Consider the following 17661-nt stretch of genomic DNA (forward strand, 5'->3'; position numbering starts at 1 on the left):
ATGTATCATTTTTAATAATTGTAATCAAGTTTTTGATAATTTTTATTTGATCTTGAGGCCTAGATCTCATATTTTAATGATGCTATTCAGCTGCAGTATTTGCTTCTAATGAAAACTGATTTTAACATTTGGAACTTAGCCAAAATCCATGTTAGGTGCATTTCTAAGATTATACAGAAAACTTGCAGCACTGTGAAACTAAATGAAGTACAAAGGAAATGTAACTGTGAGTCACAAAGGATGAAATTTTTCTGAATTCTCAATAAATAATCTTCAGCTCAGAACATTCCGACTGCACAGGTTATAATTTATATTTGTTAAATAATTACCAAATAGTTATCGAACACTTAGCTAGTCCAAGTAATAATTGTATTAGATACCAAAGGAGATAGAAAAGAACCACCAAATACTGCTTCTTACATATATTCTGTAAGGCTTTAGAAAAGAGAATTTTCTTTGTGCGCATATGGCAAAACCAATAGCCTTTTAGGCAGTTTTAAAACTTTTGATTTACAAGAGAAACAGGAAAATGGGGAAAAAACAAAACTGAAATGTGGTTTGTATGTTAAAAAAAACCAATCTACTTCCACTTCAGACATTCAGATGTTGAGGAAATAATGTATTTTACGCTCTGGAAGTTATAATTTTATCAGCAGTGTTAAATTATATATTTTGAAAGGTACAGATAAATTGGAAGGATAGTAAGTGATGTATGGTTCAAAATCTTTAAAAACTTATATGATGTTCCCAGCTTGGAGAAAGGAACGTAATGAATTTGTGGAAATTCTCTTCAGTTAAATTGGATCATCAGAGTCTGTGGACTAATGAGATCACACTCCTTTTAGAAATAATTGCCAATAAAAAAGAACTGATTAAATACAAATAACTCCATTGAATCTACACCGTAGGTCTTAAAAAAAAAGAGATGGACAGATAACCCAATAATTAGTAAATTTAAGTAGGAAAAAATGTAACCTGAAAATCACAGAATAAACACATTTTTCACTGTACAAATCCACTTTCCCTGTTATGCTGCTTTCCATAGGAGTAGAAGTTCCACTTCCAGAGAAGGTTTCATTCAACAGAGAAAATGATAAAGACCCTTTAACAACGGCCTAGACCAGGGGTCTGCAAATTCACTCTGCAAAGGGCCAGACAGTGAATAATTTGAATGGCCCCTGTTGTAATTATACAAGCGTGCCTGTAGAGCACAGACAACATTAGGCAGCACGTAAGCGAACTGGTGTGGCCATGTTCCAATAAAACTTAATATACAGACACTGAAATTTCAAATTCATGTAATTATCATGTCACAAAATGCTATTCTTCTGGGTTTTGGGGAAACATTTAAAAATGCAAAAGCCATTTTTAGTGCTTCGCAGGCCTTACAAAACCAGGCAGCAGGCTGGACTCACCCTGGCCTAGATCCTGGAGCTGCATGGTCCAATGGTGTTTTTGAAGGCTTAGAAAACTAGTTACTGGCGAAAGTTGGGAAGTTTAAATTTTGATATTGGAATAGAGATAACATATTTATCTTGGATTTATCTTGGATGCGGCTAAATTTTGCCACCAGTATGACTAAACCCATTCTAACACATTCTAAACACAATCTGCTTTAGTTTTCCATTTTATTTGCAATATGATTTTCTTGAGGCTTAACATATTATAAATGAACTTTATTCCTAGAGTATCTATTCAGGGACCTATGTACTGCTTGTTATTTGTTCTGGAAAATATGGAACCACTTCAAAATCTTCCATTTTAATGGTAGAGAATTCATAGTTGTAGTCTATATGAGTAGCCCAATGTGTCATCTATTTCCAATATGAGTTATTTAAATATGTTTAAATATCTCCTGATTGAAAACAAATTAATCTATGCATTATGCGATTAAAGCATTCATGTATTACTGCTGCTGAACTTGATTCAGGCAAAGCCAGGTTATTATTTTAGCAGTTTTTCTATGAAATACAGAATGTACTGATTAAATAGTCCTGGCGGTGACCACCATACATGCTTAGAATTCACTAAATTAATCCAGTCTTTTCTGAACAGTCTACTTTTTATGCAGGCATAAACAGTTGAAGTGCTTCAGGGACACTGACTCAGACTTGGGTAATTATCTAGTTATTTCCTTTTCAATGTTAAGAAAAGCTTACTCATGAGGCTGTTAACTCTGTAGTGAAAAAAAAAAGAACCACTTACATCCTTGGAATAGGAAATAGATTAGTCTCCCCTGCAGTGCCGCTGCTTCCTTCACTGTCCACGCTATACCCACTGCCAAAGCTGCTGCCCGAGGAGCCAGTAGACACGGAGCTTTCTGCAGGCCGGTGATTGGTGGGCTTGGCTGCATGGTGTGGGAAGAGTCAACACCACAGTCAATCAATGGACCTCCCATTGACCTCCAAATTCATACTTATATGTTTTCTTCATTTACATGTGTAAAGAAACAGCTCTAACAAGGACTCCACATTTCTTAACCTGCCTTTCATTTTCTTTTCCTTACCCAGTAACTCTCAGTGGCAACACTAAAGCCCTTGATTGTTTTTGTTGGATATAAAAGAAAAAAAAAATTTCTAGGAGTCAACTATCGGATTTTTAGACTGAGTTAAATAGTATTATTACTATGTGTGATTTCTTTGTACAGTATTGCAATAGTGATATAGCAAACAAATAAGAATTGTGGCTATTTCATGGAGAAAGGACTTTGGGAAGACCTGGGTAAATAGAAATGACAGAATACATGAAAATTGCTTAATTATTTTCTATATCAATAACAAATAATTTGCTTTTCTCCTGAGAAGTGAAAATGCAAAATAGAATAGATGATTTCAGGAAATGATTGAAAATTCTGGACTTGTTTGCATATGTAGCTCTACCAACTACCTCCAGCAGGTTTTTAAATTTGAAGATATTTGTTTCCCCTTAGGCATGTCCAAGTGTATGACTGGGACTTATTCCAAATAACCCATGTGTTTGATTTTTTGAATATAAGAATCCATATTCCCATAGAAGCGTTATGAATTTGTGTTATAAATCATGCAGTAAGAGAATGGTAATATTGTTAGCAGAGTTCTAGATTAGAAATTTGGGAGTAATTTTGATGCAAAAGGAATGAAGAGAAGGCAAGTGTTTCCTCTTTTTCTGCGGGGAGGGAAGATCTAGGCAAATTTTTGAAATTGTCATTTGTCTTCTGCCGCGTGGTCAGAGTTTAAGAGCATGAGGTCTGATTATACGGATCTGGTGTTGAATCCCAACTCCTGCTGAAGTAACTCTAGGAAGTCTCAGTTTCCTCATCTTGAAAATAATGGGGTCAATAAAGCCCCCCTCCAGACTTTGAATATGAGGAGTGAGATAAAGCAGGAACTCAGTAACTCACTCTTCTTTGTCTTGTGATTTTATGTACGGTACCCCCAATCTCTTCTTCAGGGCTTTATTGTCAACGGCTGTTCCCCAGTGTCTTTGACCATACCTGGTCCCTGACAATGAATTCACCTTGATACTCTTCTACTTTTAGATGTGTTCTAGGCTGCAGAACTGCTTAAGAGTCTGTCTCCTCCATAAATACTCTCCTCTTGTTCACTCAGGAGTTTCTTAAGCAGTTGGATAGATCCACACTACTGGGTAAAGGGTTGATGATCATTTAATGATCCTAAATTATCAACATTTTTCTTAAGGCAATGTACAAAAACACAATGACAATCCAGTGGAGTGTTAACCCATATGTCCAAACAAAGCGAAAAGCATAGGTACTGTGAAGGAAATCATTCGAGGGCAGGAAACTCTCCGTCAGATTAGCCAGGATCAAGTCTTGCAAAGGTTTAGCTTTTCCTCACTGCTTCCCTTCCATTTCTGAACGAGCAGTTTCTCTAAAGCTATCAGAAATTTTCATACTATTCATTCCAGTCATAGCAGGATTCCTTTCCCAGAATGGAGAAGGAAGAAATGTTTGATAATTAGTTAGTTATATACCAGGTGTCTATAAATTGGGAATAGCTAGTTAGAAAAGCGCCTGAATCCTGTTAAATAGCCAGTCACCAGTGAACTAAGAGTAACTCATAGGACTGGATTTGCAGGAAAAGAATAATAGTCATAATGTTTGTTTAATATTTTCTTTGACTTCTGTAGAAGAAACCCAGCTGAAGTATTTAGTGTTAAAGACTTTTTAAAAGGATAAGTTAAAAATTGTAAAGGTAACATGACTGATATAAAATTATGAACATTATAAAGTAGATTAAACTGTATAACCAACCACATAATGAGTCAGATAAGTCAACTGACTGTAAACAAGGAAAAGCTAACATACTTTTTGATTGTCATTATATAATCCAACCAACTAGATTGTTAATATTTTTTAGTATGATATGGAATGTAAAGATTTAATTTCATCAACTGGAAAATCTCAATGTACTATTTTCAAAGACAAAGCAATTAATAGACATTAATTTTAAAATCAATTTATCTTTACTAATTTAAAACTTTATCCCAGAGAAATCTCACAGTATATCAAAATATCCACATTATAGAAATGATGTCTTATTATTTATATTTAAAAATATCCACTCTTTTCTTTTGAAAACTTTGATCTTACTTGATGCAATTTCTAGTTCTATTCCTCTTCTGGGAAATTGGAAAATGTGAACAGAATGTAAAACAATATAATAATAGGAAAGGAACAGGCTAGAAATAAATTTAAGGAAAGAGTCTTTTTCATATTGCCTAAGTGAATAGAAATTTCATTTGGAAAACCTATGCAAGTGTTGTCAATATTTTAAATGCAACCAACCAACTAATATTTTATCAGAAATATTAAAAGAAAGAAAACTAAATATAGGAAACATATACATATTTCAGAATACGTCTAAGTCTACCTTAATATTTTTGCAAAACAAAAGTACATGTAAAGCTGAATCTAAAGAAATTTTGGGCAGTTAGGCAAATCATTCAAATGAATCTATAGATATTTGGCATTATCTTAATATAACATCTGGTACATGACTGAATTTTTTCTTAACCTGGTATGCAAGCATAGAGATAGACAGCCTGAGATTTAGTTTCTGAAAATGAAATAAATTAAAATGCAGAATGGATCTTCCCTGTGCAGAACTACACAGCATAAAGTGAGATTTAAAACACAGAAATGCTGAGGTTTCAATAAGCTGGTGCTAAGAGTCCAAATAGTTCTTTTTTCAGTTACTTGAAACAACACTCTGTGGATTTCTTTTCATTGAATCAGCCCCCACATAAGAAACCATCAACCCTATTAAACTGAACTAAATCTGTATCACTGCAAACATCTCAATGAATAAAGTGCTTTTAGGATTTAATATTGGAGACCAGATCGTAATTTCAAGACATCTCATAATTTCGGTCAAATTCGAAATCCTTTATCATCTGCTCCTTTCCACAGGTACCTCCTGTAATTTTCCTGTGCATGCTCTTCAGTGAAGCCCATTCAGACCACTCACTCTGAATCCCTATGGTTTGGCTTTTCTCCTCTGGAGCTCTAGCCAAGCCTCTTCTTCCCAATTTTGTTATGCCCTCCTCTGACCCTGTCCCTTTCTCATGCCTAAATTATATTCATTCAGAAAGGCTCAGCTCAGATGGGATGTGCTTCATACATTTTCCTCACCTTCACAGTCAGAAGTGAACTTCTGTATCTAGACTCTTATAGCACATAATTTGTGTATTTTTTATGGCAATTGTCACTTTCTACCTTTAATTATAGTTGTTACATTCATGTGGTTTTTGGAAACTGAACCTACCCGTGTTTGCTGCATGCCAGCCTTCTTAAAAGCTTAATCCTGGAACTATGCTGAAGCACTATTTAATAAGTTGATAGTAAAATTGTAATAATAATAATTATAATATATTAATAATTCTTTCCTTTAACCAAACAACTTAAAACATCTGAGGGATTTAGTAGATTTTTCACTTGTTTTTATCCAGTTCTGTGTTGATACAAATCAAAAACATCTCATCAAAGATACCATAATATAGGGTTTTTTTTCTTAACCCTGTATTCTTTGCCAATGAAACTTTGGGTAATCTAGTTTTTTTGGTAGCTTTTAAAAGCAGGGATTCAACTTTAATCTGTCATACTGTATAGAAAAATGTGATCACTCAACCAGATGTTTTGTTATCCCAGGTCCCCCAAAACTGGTTTGAGTGAAAGATTTAATGACAATACATGAAACATGGGAGGGCATAGCCTTGTGAATTAAAAAATTCATTAACAGACCATGAATAATATACATATATTTCTAAATTGGAATGACAAAATAATATGTATGGTAACATTGCATGGGAGGCACTAGAGGGTGCTGATGTAGATACTAGTACTTAGGTTGATTGCACCTCTTGGTGTACAGACAGGTAGAGAGTTCCCGTTTATGTTTCAGTATAATTTAATGTCTCTCTGTCTATGTTCTTATACTATTTTAAAACATTAAAACTAAATATGACTTTCCATAATTTTGATAAACAATTTAAAAATATTCTGCCTCTGCTTTATCCTTCCAAGTCTTGAAATCTGAATTTCAAAAATCATGTACTATTCACCTGTATATTACATATGAAAATATTTGTTTTACATTAGAATCAAGACATTTAATAATGAAAAACATTTTTGGAGCCATTTTCTTAATGAGTTACAATTTGGAAGGGAGCTACTATCTTTTTGAATTTTTATTTGTACTATTAAGTACCAACTAGAAAAAAAGAATGTATCATATAAATATGAGATGGAATAAACCCACTCCTATAGAGAGGGTCCCTGTATGCTAGAAGAATAAATACTAGCATACTGAATCATCTTGTGACTCAGTTTTTGAGAGGGCATTTCAGGTAAACAAATTTTATCTTCTGTGAGGCAATTCAATCTGTTTTAAATTATTCTTTGGCCTCTTCATTTTACGCGGCTGCTAGGTGGCTAGACATCATTTTGTTTTATTACTCCTCTGTGGCTAATCTTAATTAAACCTGGTAGTCTCTCTTTGACTGCACATCTGTCTTCCATTAGTTTGCTCTGTTGATGTTTCCCCTCTACTACCTATACATACTTAAAAAATGCAGAACTATCGCTGTACATACCACACGATGGCAGCACCACACTCAAAGTCTGGGATCGGAATTGTAGATGGCTTTACAATTGTGGAATCATGGAACTTCATAGTTGGTAAGGAATCTAAATATAACCTGTTCCAGAACCATCATCTTGCTTATAGAAAACCTGAGCCCTGGTGAGTTCAAGTGACTTGTTCCAGGTCACAAATCAAAACTAAAAAGTGCTCAGCCACTTTTCTATCATATTGAATTGTCTCGAATTAAGAGAGGTTGCCTACCTTAGAATGCAGTACTTGGAATGCATGAAGCCTCACTTCCTGTGCTGTTCTTCCACTGGTTTTATATCTTTGGTCTAGCACAAAGGTATTTCCAAATATTTCAGGAGTAATTTATTATGTAGGTAACCTCTAATTTCCCAAATTACTTGGTTGATGCAGTATTAATATCATCATCATAGATACAATGTACTAAGATTTTAGGATCAACTGTTTGAAATTAAGAGAAATAAATCAATAATTCTTTTGTTTATTCCAATAGTATAATGATGGAACTGAAATAACTGCCTGGCTATTTTAGAAATTATATACTTATAGCATGCACTTTTTTTTCCCCCCTTGGTTCTTTAGCTACCTTTAACTTTAATTTAGCTGGTATTTACTTTAGTGACCTTTTCTACTTTATCTCTTTTACCTTTCACTGTATTTATCTATCTTTTATTATTGCTGTTGTTTTGTTATATTTACTAAAGAGATCTTGCAGTTTTAGCTCATTTGTTGATTGGAGTTGGATGTGGACCTGAAAAATGCCAGATTTTAGTTTCCACTGTTACTAGCACTACTGGTGGGTTTTCCCTTGAATTATGTACAATGACATTTTTAGGTTTTCTAAGCACCCTCCAGGGGTATTAAGGAGGGATGTTGCATCTTACAGGGACTTTGGAAATTCAATATACTTTTTTTCTGAATGTACTTCAGTATATTCATTGTCCAACTTGGAAAAACTGAAAAGAAACAAGACACTAGAAAAATGGTACAACTATTTGTAGGAGTGTTCACATCCCTCCAAATTACAAATTTTCACAAATAAAAGTATTTAAAATAGACAACTCTGATTTCTACAATGTATCAGTCATTTGTAAACCCTTGGGTGGGGGCAGTGGAAGGAAGGATGTCACTGAAATATTTTATAAATGAAAAATTATTGGTGATTATATTACTTCTCTCCCAGGGTCGTTGAGGATGAAATTAACACTACCATTGGGCTTGGTCATTCAGAAAAACTACTTATATCTATCAGAAAGTTATAACAAACTTATAAAAATCAAAATATGTCCCTTAAGATATTCCATATTATTCACATAGTAGCTTCTTTCAGAGAGCAAGATGAAGGTGCGATGCCTCTCTTTTTCTATGTCTCGGGAAAGGCGGTAAAGCGTTCCATCATGTTTGCACTCTTCCCTCTCCATCCACGTTGGCCTTACAACTGACTTTTTCAAGACGTTTTAATAATCAATTCAATATTTTTTGATCTAACGCATCACCATTTTGCAGGTGTCTCCCACTCACTCCTTAGCTTTACGGATAATAGGATCAATGATCACTTTAGGGAACAAAAGTAATAGTATATAACTTCAATACAACATGTATTTAGAAATGAGAGTTAAGTTAGCTTAATAACATGGTAGAGAGTATTTTTTTCTTACATAAATACAATTTGTGATGGCTCAGTGTACTATAGTTCTTGCACTTATGTATAATGTTGCCCTTGAAGTGTGTCTTCCTTTCTAAAGGTGTTTTTGGTTCAGAAATTGTTTTGGAAGAAGCCACTTAAAATACAGTTTAAGTGGGGACCAAAATTTCACAGTATATAATGGATAAAAGATAAATAGTAAGGAGAATCATATTTGAAAGAAAAAAATATTCAAGAGCTACATCAATTTTCAGGGGAAACTCAATTTTTTGGATAGTTATTACATTCTCTTTTGAAACTGAAATATTCTCTCTTGCAGTTTGCTTGCAAAACAAATGAGTGAAAGTAATTATAAAAATAGTCCATTTTGAAAAATGTTCTTACATAATCCTGAAACTGATCACCTAGATCATAAATACTTAGATAACAAGGATGTTATCCTTAAATGGAATCCAAATAGTTTGATTTATATAAAAATCCTTCCCAAAGGAGACATTTCCAGTGTAAACAAATAGAAATAATAGCATGCTGATTTACATGGCTAATGCCACAACAAACACTGAGTATTATTTTTCGTATCATTCAAATGTAGTCAATGGCCATAAACTAAAGAGGAATTTGGACAATTATTTGATAAACACATGTCCAGTGCAATGGAATCTAATGTCTCTAATTTCATTAATATTCCTACCTTCTCCCAATAGATCATTTTCAAACACTTTCTCTCCTCCTATATTTAGTTTTATCCCAGTGAACTGTAAAGATTATGAGAACCAGACCAGAACAAATAACCATACAATTCTATTTTCAGATATTTCTAAACATGATGGTGGCTGGTTGCATAGAAACTTACGTCAAGGACTAACTGCAATGTTCTTCTTCAATTTCAGTTGAAGATAGACAAAACTCATGCTTTTGTCAGTCTTCAAATTCTTCCCACAAATCTTTAATTGTTTATTTGATAAATATCACGAGGATGGGAGATTTATGGGGACAGTGACTTCTGTCTATTGTGTTCACTGCAGAATCACTAACACTGAATAATTTCTGAAACATAGTACTCATTAGAAAAATTGCGTGTATGAGTGTGAATAAATGATGAGCAACTAAAATGGGTAATGCAGATAGTATTTCCTGTAAATGAAAAATACATATTTTCAGAATTCCCCTTTTAGCTTTAATTATTTAAAAACACACTAAATTATATACTTAAAATTAAAGATCAAGGATTAGGTAAGAGGTAAGAAACTTAACTTTTCCTCACATTTGAATCAAAGGGATGATCTTCAGTGTTTCTATTGTTATTTATGCCAACCAAGAGTTTGCAATGTATAGGATCACTAATATAGATAATACAACAGACGATTAAAGAAACAACTTATAAAGAACTGCTTTTCCGATAAATTTTATCATCAAAATAAGGACACAAATAAAATGTATTCTACATTTATAATACTCCCTCACTCTACCTTAGGCTAGGAACAACCTGATTAAAGTTGATAGACAACTTACCAGTCAAACTGCAAAAGTAAATAATGAATATGGGCACATCATCATAATTTAATCTAAATCATGCCCAATAAAATATTTAAAATAAGAATATAAAATGAAAAATCATTTTTCAATCTTAAATTATAAATTAACATTAAATAAGAAAAGAAAGTAGGAGTTCTGAAATGCAATATGAGATATAAAAGGCAAAGAAAATTTAGAGACGGATATGATAATTATATCTTGTAAGAAACTTCTAATTATCCAACATTCTTGAATACTGGAAAAATTATGATTGTGTCCAGGTATAGATCCGTAGCTCTTAAATATTTTGGCCTCAAGGCCTCGTTTACATTCTTAAACGTTATTGCATTTCTTAAAGAACTTTGTTTTATGTGAGTTACATCTATCAATATTTATCATATTCAAAATTAAGAAAAATTTAACATAAATAGTTGACAAATAACATATTTCATTAGCCATCAAAGCAATGATGTCATGACATCTGCTGAAAATGTAGGGAAAGTCCACTGCACACTAAGGAAGAATGAGAGTGAAAAAGGCAAATAACATCTTAATAGTCTTAAGAATGTTTTGACCTTGTAGAGTCCTGAAAAGGTCTCTGGGATGCCTAGGGATCAATGGACACACTTTGAGAATTACTGGTCTATATCTACAGTGATGCAAATGAAGTATGAACTGTGAAAATGAAAAAAAAAAAAAACAATTAGCACTAGCTTTTTTTGACAATCATCTTAAACCAGTGTATACGTGACAATCATTCTATGGTGCCTTTTATTTTTTATTTTCTTTTCTATACTAAAAAATCAAGTTCTAACGCCTTACTCGAAAACATTTATTATTGTTGACATCATCATCCTTTTAATTTCTCTAAGCTTCTTCAGAATTTGACCCAGAGCTTCACAACTCTAGAAGTATAAGGTCTGAGTTAAATATTATATGTACCACAAGAATTTACTTGTGTGCTCTATTTTTGCATTTTTTTTAAAGCTACTTTATGTTACACAGAAACCCAGAGTGAACAATGAAATTTGGCAGGCATAAAATAATGCAAATTATTCCCCAAATGGCTTTTCTCTACATAAAGTGTCTTTAATTTTCTTGTACATTAATAGTTGGGTGGAGCCAAAGTAGTTATTTCCTTTAAAAATGTCAGTAGCAATGAGAATGCTTTACAGCAAACTAAACGTATATACAGAAAGTATATATATCCATATAGAAAGAAATTTGAATTGTGTAGTATAAAAAGTACATTTTCTCTCTCTCTCTAGATTCTCTCATTTTACCTAAAGAGTCAGAGAAAAAGTATAATGGGACCTCTATGTATAACTGAATGACTTTGCTGTACACCAGAATCTAACGCAACATTGTAAGTCAACAATACTTCAAAAAATTTTTAATAAAAATAAAAGCTATAATATCTCTGAAAAAAAAGCCAGTATGACCTATAGAACTTAAAATAATGTGGTTTTTAGTTTCAAATGTCTTAATGAGGAAAAGTGGATTTTGCTTCTGTGTTCTTTTAAGAACAAAGTAGAAATTTTATTCCATTGTCTTTATGTTTAGGAATAGGGACACACCTCCTGACTTTTTCTTTGCTTTTAACTTTTTTTTTGTTTTTTTGGCCGCGCTGTGTGGCTTGTGGGATCTTAGTTCCCAAACCAGGAATGGAACCTGGGCCTTCGGCAGTGAAGAAGGCTGAGTGCTAACCACCGGGTCTCCAGGGAATTCCTACCTCCTGACTTTGATCAAGCATTTTCTTCTTAAAAACTTATCTGCTCTTGTTTGATTTGCAATATTAATATTTTGATTAGTTTCTGTTCAAATTATCAATTTTATCTTTCAGTATTTTAAAATACATCGAGGCATAAAGCTATGGTTCTATCTATATTATTCCTATTTATACATCTAAAAACCACAATACTGCAGTCAAAATATTGCTGATATGATGTTTTCATTTAAACTCCAAAAGTGTTTTTTTGGCACCTCAATGATTAAAATATATATTTACACATTCAACAAAGTAATAAAATAAAAAAGGCTATTTTCCACAGTCTGACTCATTATACATAAAAATTCCTTTCATCTTATCCCATCCCCATATGTCTCCCTGCCCCCCCCCCAAAGATTATCTTGCACAACAGAGAATGGGTGAAATATCATGATTTTACACAATGCAGTACATTCAGATGGAAAGTGGGAAAAAATCAAGTAATTCATGGATAGATATCTGGAATTAGGCAATATTGTTAAGTAGCTACCTACTAGCCTTTGGCATTCCTCTGCCTCTCTTCAGGTAGCATTTTCCCTGGTTCCACGATCCTTCCTACCCAGTGATAAGGTTCCCAGCCCCTAGCTCAGATTGTACCCTCTCTCCAGGGTCCTGCACTGTGTCCCCATAAGCCTTCCCATGCTCCATGCTTCTAATTTCTTCCCTCCATCAGCATTTACTTGCCTGTCTCATTTCCTCTGGGTCCTGCCTGCTCTCTGCTGGTAATTTGATACATTAACTTTTTGAAAATAAATTTGCTCAAACCTAAAGTAAAATAATTTGCATTTAAAAAAGTTTAATTTTGTTAAAGACATGTCATAAACAGCATTTAAGGGACTCTGGCATGTTAAAAATTAGGCCTTTCTCTTCTCAGATCATGTATCAATATTCCCACTCAATCATCTAGGCCCATAGTTAGATCACGTGACAAAGGCACAGCAATACTGAGCCAAGTTTGATACTTAGATAGGCCAGTAGTTCTTGCTGCTCATGTGGGATGAAATGAATGTGTAAGTCCTCAGTATGAACCAGTAATTCTTTACGTGGATGGCTTGAGGCACTCATGGCTACTATTTGACAAGAACAAAAGTATCCAATGATGATAGGTCAGTGAATTCACCTTTGGGGAGGAAGGCCAATACACAAGAGACAGTGTCATATAGTCAGAGCTATATATTTACTGTCTGCGACTCCGCATGTACAGCAGAGATAATTCTGGCAATGAATGTTAAATGACAACAGAAAGATTTAAAAACGCATAATCAATCATTCTAAGAAAATATGGAAACTCTTAAAAAACCAAAACTACAGAAGAACATTTTGATTTTTCACAGACAACAAAGAAAGGCAATCTTTGCCCCCAGAGAAATAGGCAGAAAACTTTGAAAGCTGAAATCCAATTTGATTCTCTTAGATTTTTGTTGGCTATTTGCTGTGTTCACATCATTCCAGTTTGTTTTCTTTTTATTTTAAGCTATCCAAAGTTTTATTTTCAAAGCTTTTCTCTTCTGCCTTTCTTTTTTTTTGCACAAACACACTGAAATGAGGAATGTAAAGTCTGTTTTTTATTAACCTCTTACATACATTCCAGAAGACTTCACCTTCAAATGATCTCATTCTGATTTCTTTTCTGATTTTGCCTTCACTTCCCTTTTGGACCCTCTCCTTTCCAGAAAGAGAATGCCAAATCCCTTCTGATCAAAAATGACCATCTACTTCCGATCAGAAGAGAATGGACCACTGATCAGCTACTGCCTTTGTAACCAACACTTCCCTCCACTCCAAGTGCCCACCCTGTTTCCCAACCCAGCCACCCACACCACTTGCCCAAGACAGCAGCTCTCACAGAGAAATGGCTCAGTCAGAGTTCACCATGGCAATATGGATAGGAAACTCTTCTTTGACAGGTGCCGCAAAGGAGCCTTATGGAAAGTGGAGTTTCCAGCAGCATTCTGTAGAAGTAGCTTCAGGCTTTTCTCCTATAATTTGGCCACAACAAGGGGACCCTCAATCATAGTTTCCTCACATAACTCAGTCAATGATTCAGCTTCTTAGCTAAACTCTCAAAGCTCTCATCTTATGGCCCAAGATGGAGGGCTATTTCTACCCATCCTGTATGAATATTTCTAAACCTAAAGCTTACTGAACATCTCAGCATCAAACAAAAATAGCTCAGAAATTTCAAAATGCCCTTAAAATGTAATATACTCAACAGCAACTACATTACTTTTCAAGGTTTTAAGAACACTTCGATTTGTTTTAGTTTTGGTATGGTTTTAAAAAAACAACCTATTTTAAAACTATTTTCCCTAGTTGGTGTTACCTTCTAAAACAGCCGGGCCTATATTCCACTAAACCAACTGGCTTGGAAAAAAAACATTTCCAGGGATTTCTAAATATACACAGAGAGTTGCTTAGGTATCACGATGACCTGGCACAATCTGTCTAATCATTCCCTTCAGGTTTCCTAGCATGCAACTACACCTTGGAGGGAGAGAAAAAGTTCCTTCTGGCTTATTCCAGAATTCTTACCTGACCTATATTTTATGTTACTTCAAGCAGAAATCTGCTGAGAAGCTCGCAAAAAAAAAAAATATATATATATACATATATATATATGAAAAGCTCTTTAGGGACAATTTCGTCGCCCCTGATAGAAATGACTACAGATGTACACACAGCCTCCTCTACAGAGCTTGCTTACTGCCGCACCCAGCTTGTGCAGTGAGAGGGTTTTATTTCCCTGGTTTGTGGCAGCTTAATTATCAGCTTTCAGAAAAGAGGATCAAGTAGGCAGAGCAAGTCTAAATTGTATTCCACCATCACTTCCAAGCAACCTCTAATCATTTATAAGGCCTTGAGTGTAAATAGCTAATAAGCAAATGACAGTTGTTTTTAGTGAAATCAGGAGACTCTGATTTCAAAGGAGCCAGTGTATTTAAAAAGGAAAGGCTTAGGTGCAGTCTGAAGACAAGGGGTAGACTGCCCATCCTGACCATTTCCAGCTACGTGCTCTTTATCAGTCATGCTGCCCCACCCCCACCCCATCCCCCGACGGCCCACTCAGAAAACAGAAATGAGAGGATCTGCAATGAACTCCTCATCTACTAGGTGTGATAAAATGAGAAAATGGGTGATGAGACACTTTGTACAATGTGAAGAACTATTCTAAATGTATGAGAATATCCATTAGAGCATTATTCACAGAAAGGGAATTAAACACATTTTGCTGCAAATTGTAAGACCCACAAGAAAAAACTCAGACAATATCATATAGGAATACTCAAATCATCATAATTAAAAATAGAGTGAAATAAAAGAAGCATTTGACTACTGTGACATTTATAATTATGGAATATTTGCAGTAAGAAAATGAAGTAAGTACAACTGAACTTATTTGATGGAAGAAAAGGTGAGAGGCGGAATTTTAAATACTCTTGGAACATACTAGTAAGGCTAACTGGAAAAGGGAAACTTTCTAGTTAGTCTTACTAGCTTTGGTGAGAGTCTATAACCTGGGCTGAGTAAATGCATATTTAGAATTATCTTAATATTTAAGCTGTTTCCTTAATTGCCTGCTAATTCAAGGAACATCATAGTGGTTTGCCCTTTGTACAGCCACATACATCCTCCATTGCTCCTAAATATCTGATTAGTTGGGACAAGAGCATATTAAATTTTTAAATTTTCTAAGAATAAAGAGAAATGCAATAGGAAAGTATAAGGCTTAATTTTAGTTGTGTGGAAAGTATAGAATCGTAGAATCAAGTGTTTTAGGGCTGGAAGGGACTTAACGGGGCAAACACTGCTATCTTTTTTTTAAACCTTTCTTTGATATATGTTTTTGAATTAAAATTCAATTTAAGTTTGAATTACAATGAAGATAATTTTATAAGCATCCTGGTTTGATCCCTGTCGCTGGCAGTGAGTGGCATTCTTTCTTGGGGAAAATTCCACAAATGTTGGGATCAAGTTAGGGACAGATATTAACTTGCTTTCTTTCCTAACAAGGCCATGGAATCAAGTTTAGGTGCCTGTTCAGAGCAAGGCTCATCTGATTTGTCTTCCTCTATCCAGAAAGCTGAGAAGATTGGGAAGTAGATCATACATGGGAGAAAGGACTAGTGGAAGCATTGCCTAGGGTAGCCCAACCCCATTATTTATTTACATGTTCATGTAAGCTCTGGTACTTGCATTTGGTAATCATTTCCCATCTATCTTATAATGTTTCTGACATGAAACTTTGTCCTACAACCCAATATTCTATCATTACCGTTCTCACTAGCAATGAAGCAGTAACTCTAAATTCTCTGTTGCAAGGAATCAAATGAGAAAGCAAAAACTGACACACTCATTTTAAGCTGCATCATATAACAATGGCTCAGAACCCAGTAGTTTATGAATGAAATAAAGATACTTTATTTATTACACAGGCACTTGGATATTCACATGCCCAACACATCTGATACACTTGACAACTACGGAAACACGAGTGGAAAAAAGGTGTCTGTAGGATCAGGAGAGAACTTTCACCATGTATAGGTGAATGAGCGCATTAACAATGTTTTCCTTTACTTTCCTCTAGGAATTTCCAAAATCCACTGAGTTTTTTTAAAAAGTTACACTTGAAATAATATTCAACAAAAACTGATCTACATTCCAATTGGTATGCTAACTCGAATTGTGAGCAGTTTAAACTTTTATCACAATGCAACATCTTTATAGTCATGCTTGAACAGATTAGGTTAGTAGCATGCATTCCATTATGCAATATGAATACTGTTAATCTATTACCCAACAAAAGTCAAAAGATGCCCAGTGCATAGAAAAATACAAATCACTGTAGTCAATATATTATGGGACTGATCTTGGGACTTACACGGTGATGATGAAGTCCTGAAATGCCATGCCCACAAAAGCACATTAAAAAGTGGATAAACATACTTTATCAGACAATCTCTAAAAATTAAAAGATGAGGGCTTCAAATTTGGGGGATGTTCTTGCTGTGTGCTTTGAATAGCGCCTTTCTGCTCACCTCCTTCTGGCTTGACGGGTCCATCAGACATCACCTTCCTGAGGGCTAGCTGGCTTTGGTCTTGGTTGCCATTGGCTGGTGGAGGCAGATTATCAGACTGAGTTCTTTGAATGGGGAGGACGCCTGCTATGCTGTGTCTGTGCTGCTTCCTGGCATGATTAGACTGACCGCTTTTATGTGCTGCTGTGGCAGTGTGGGTGAAATGGAAACCCAGAGTACGTATCCTCAGATGGAACCAGCTTCAATGTTATTCATGCAAACAGAAGTGGTTGTTTGCTCTACTGAAAGAAGTCGTGTTTTCAAATGCCAAAATGACACCACATGCACAGCACTAAAGGGGGTTAAAACTGGCTGTTTCTTTGGAAATGATGACTTTGGCAGATGGGGAAAACGTTCATCTATCTCCGTTGTTTGGTTGATGCCTCCTGGAAGTAACAGTGCCCCTGTATTTTTAAAGTCTCTGTACTCAGTAAGTTCTCATATGATTCTATCGATTGAAATTACAGCAGTTAAGATGGGTGAATTGTTATGCTTTAACTGATATCTTGACTTTCAAAGGCTTTCCAATGGTTAGAAAAAAGAATAACC

General features: G+C 34.7%; 1 protein-coding gene across 1 annotated transcript in view; it reads right to left on the minus strand.

The window, feature by feature from the left end:
- The window catches only part of PCLO (piccolo presynaptic cytomatrix protein), a 375075-nt gene that overhangs the window by 39181 nt on the left and 318233 nt on the right, over positions 1 to 17661 (minus strand). The window contains exon 22 of the mRNA XM_057731959.1: positions 2206 to 2347. Coding sequence (XP_057587942.1) covers positions 2206 to 2347 — 142 coding nt within the window. The remainder of the gene's footprint in view (positions 1 to 2205; positions 2348 to 17661) is intronic.

Source organism: Hippopotamus amphibius, chromosome 4 (assembly GCF_030028045.1).
Source record: "Hippopotamus amphibius kiboko isolate mHipAmp2 chromosome 4, mHipAmp2.hap2, whole genome shotgun sequence".
Taxonomy (NCBI): domain Eukaryota; kingdom Metazoa; phylum Chordata; class Mammalia; order Artiodactyla; family Hippopotamidae; genus Hippopotamus; species Hippopotamus amphibius.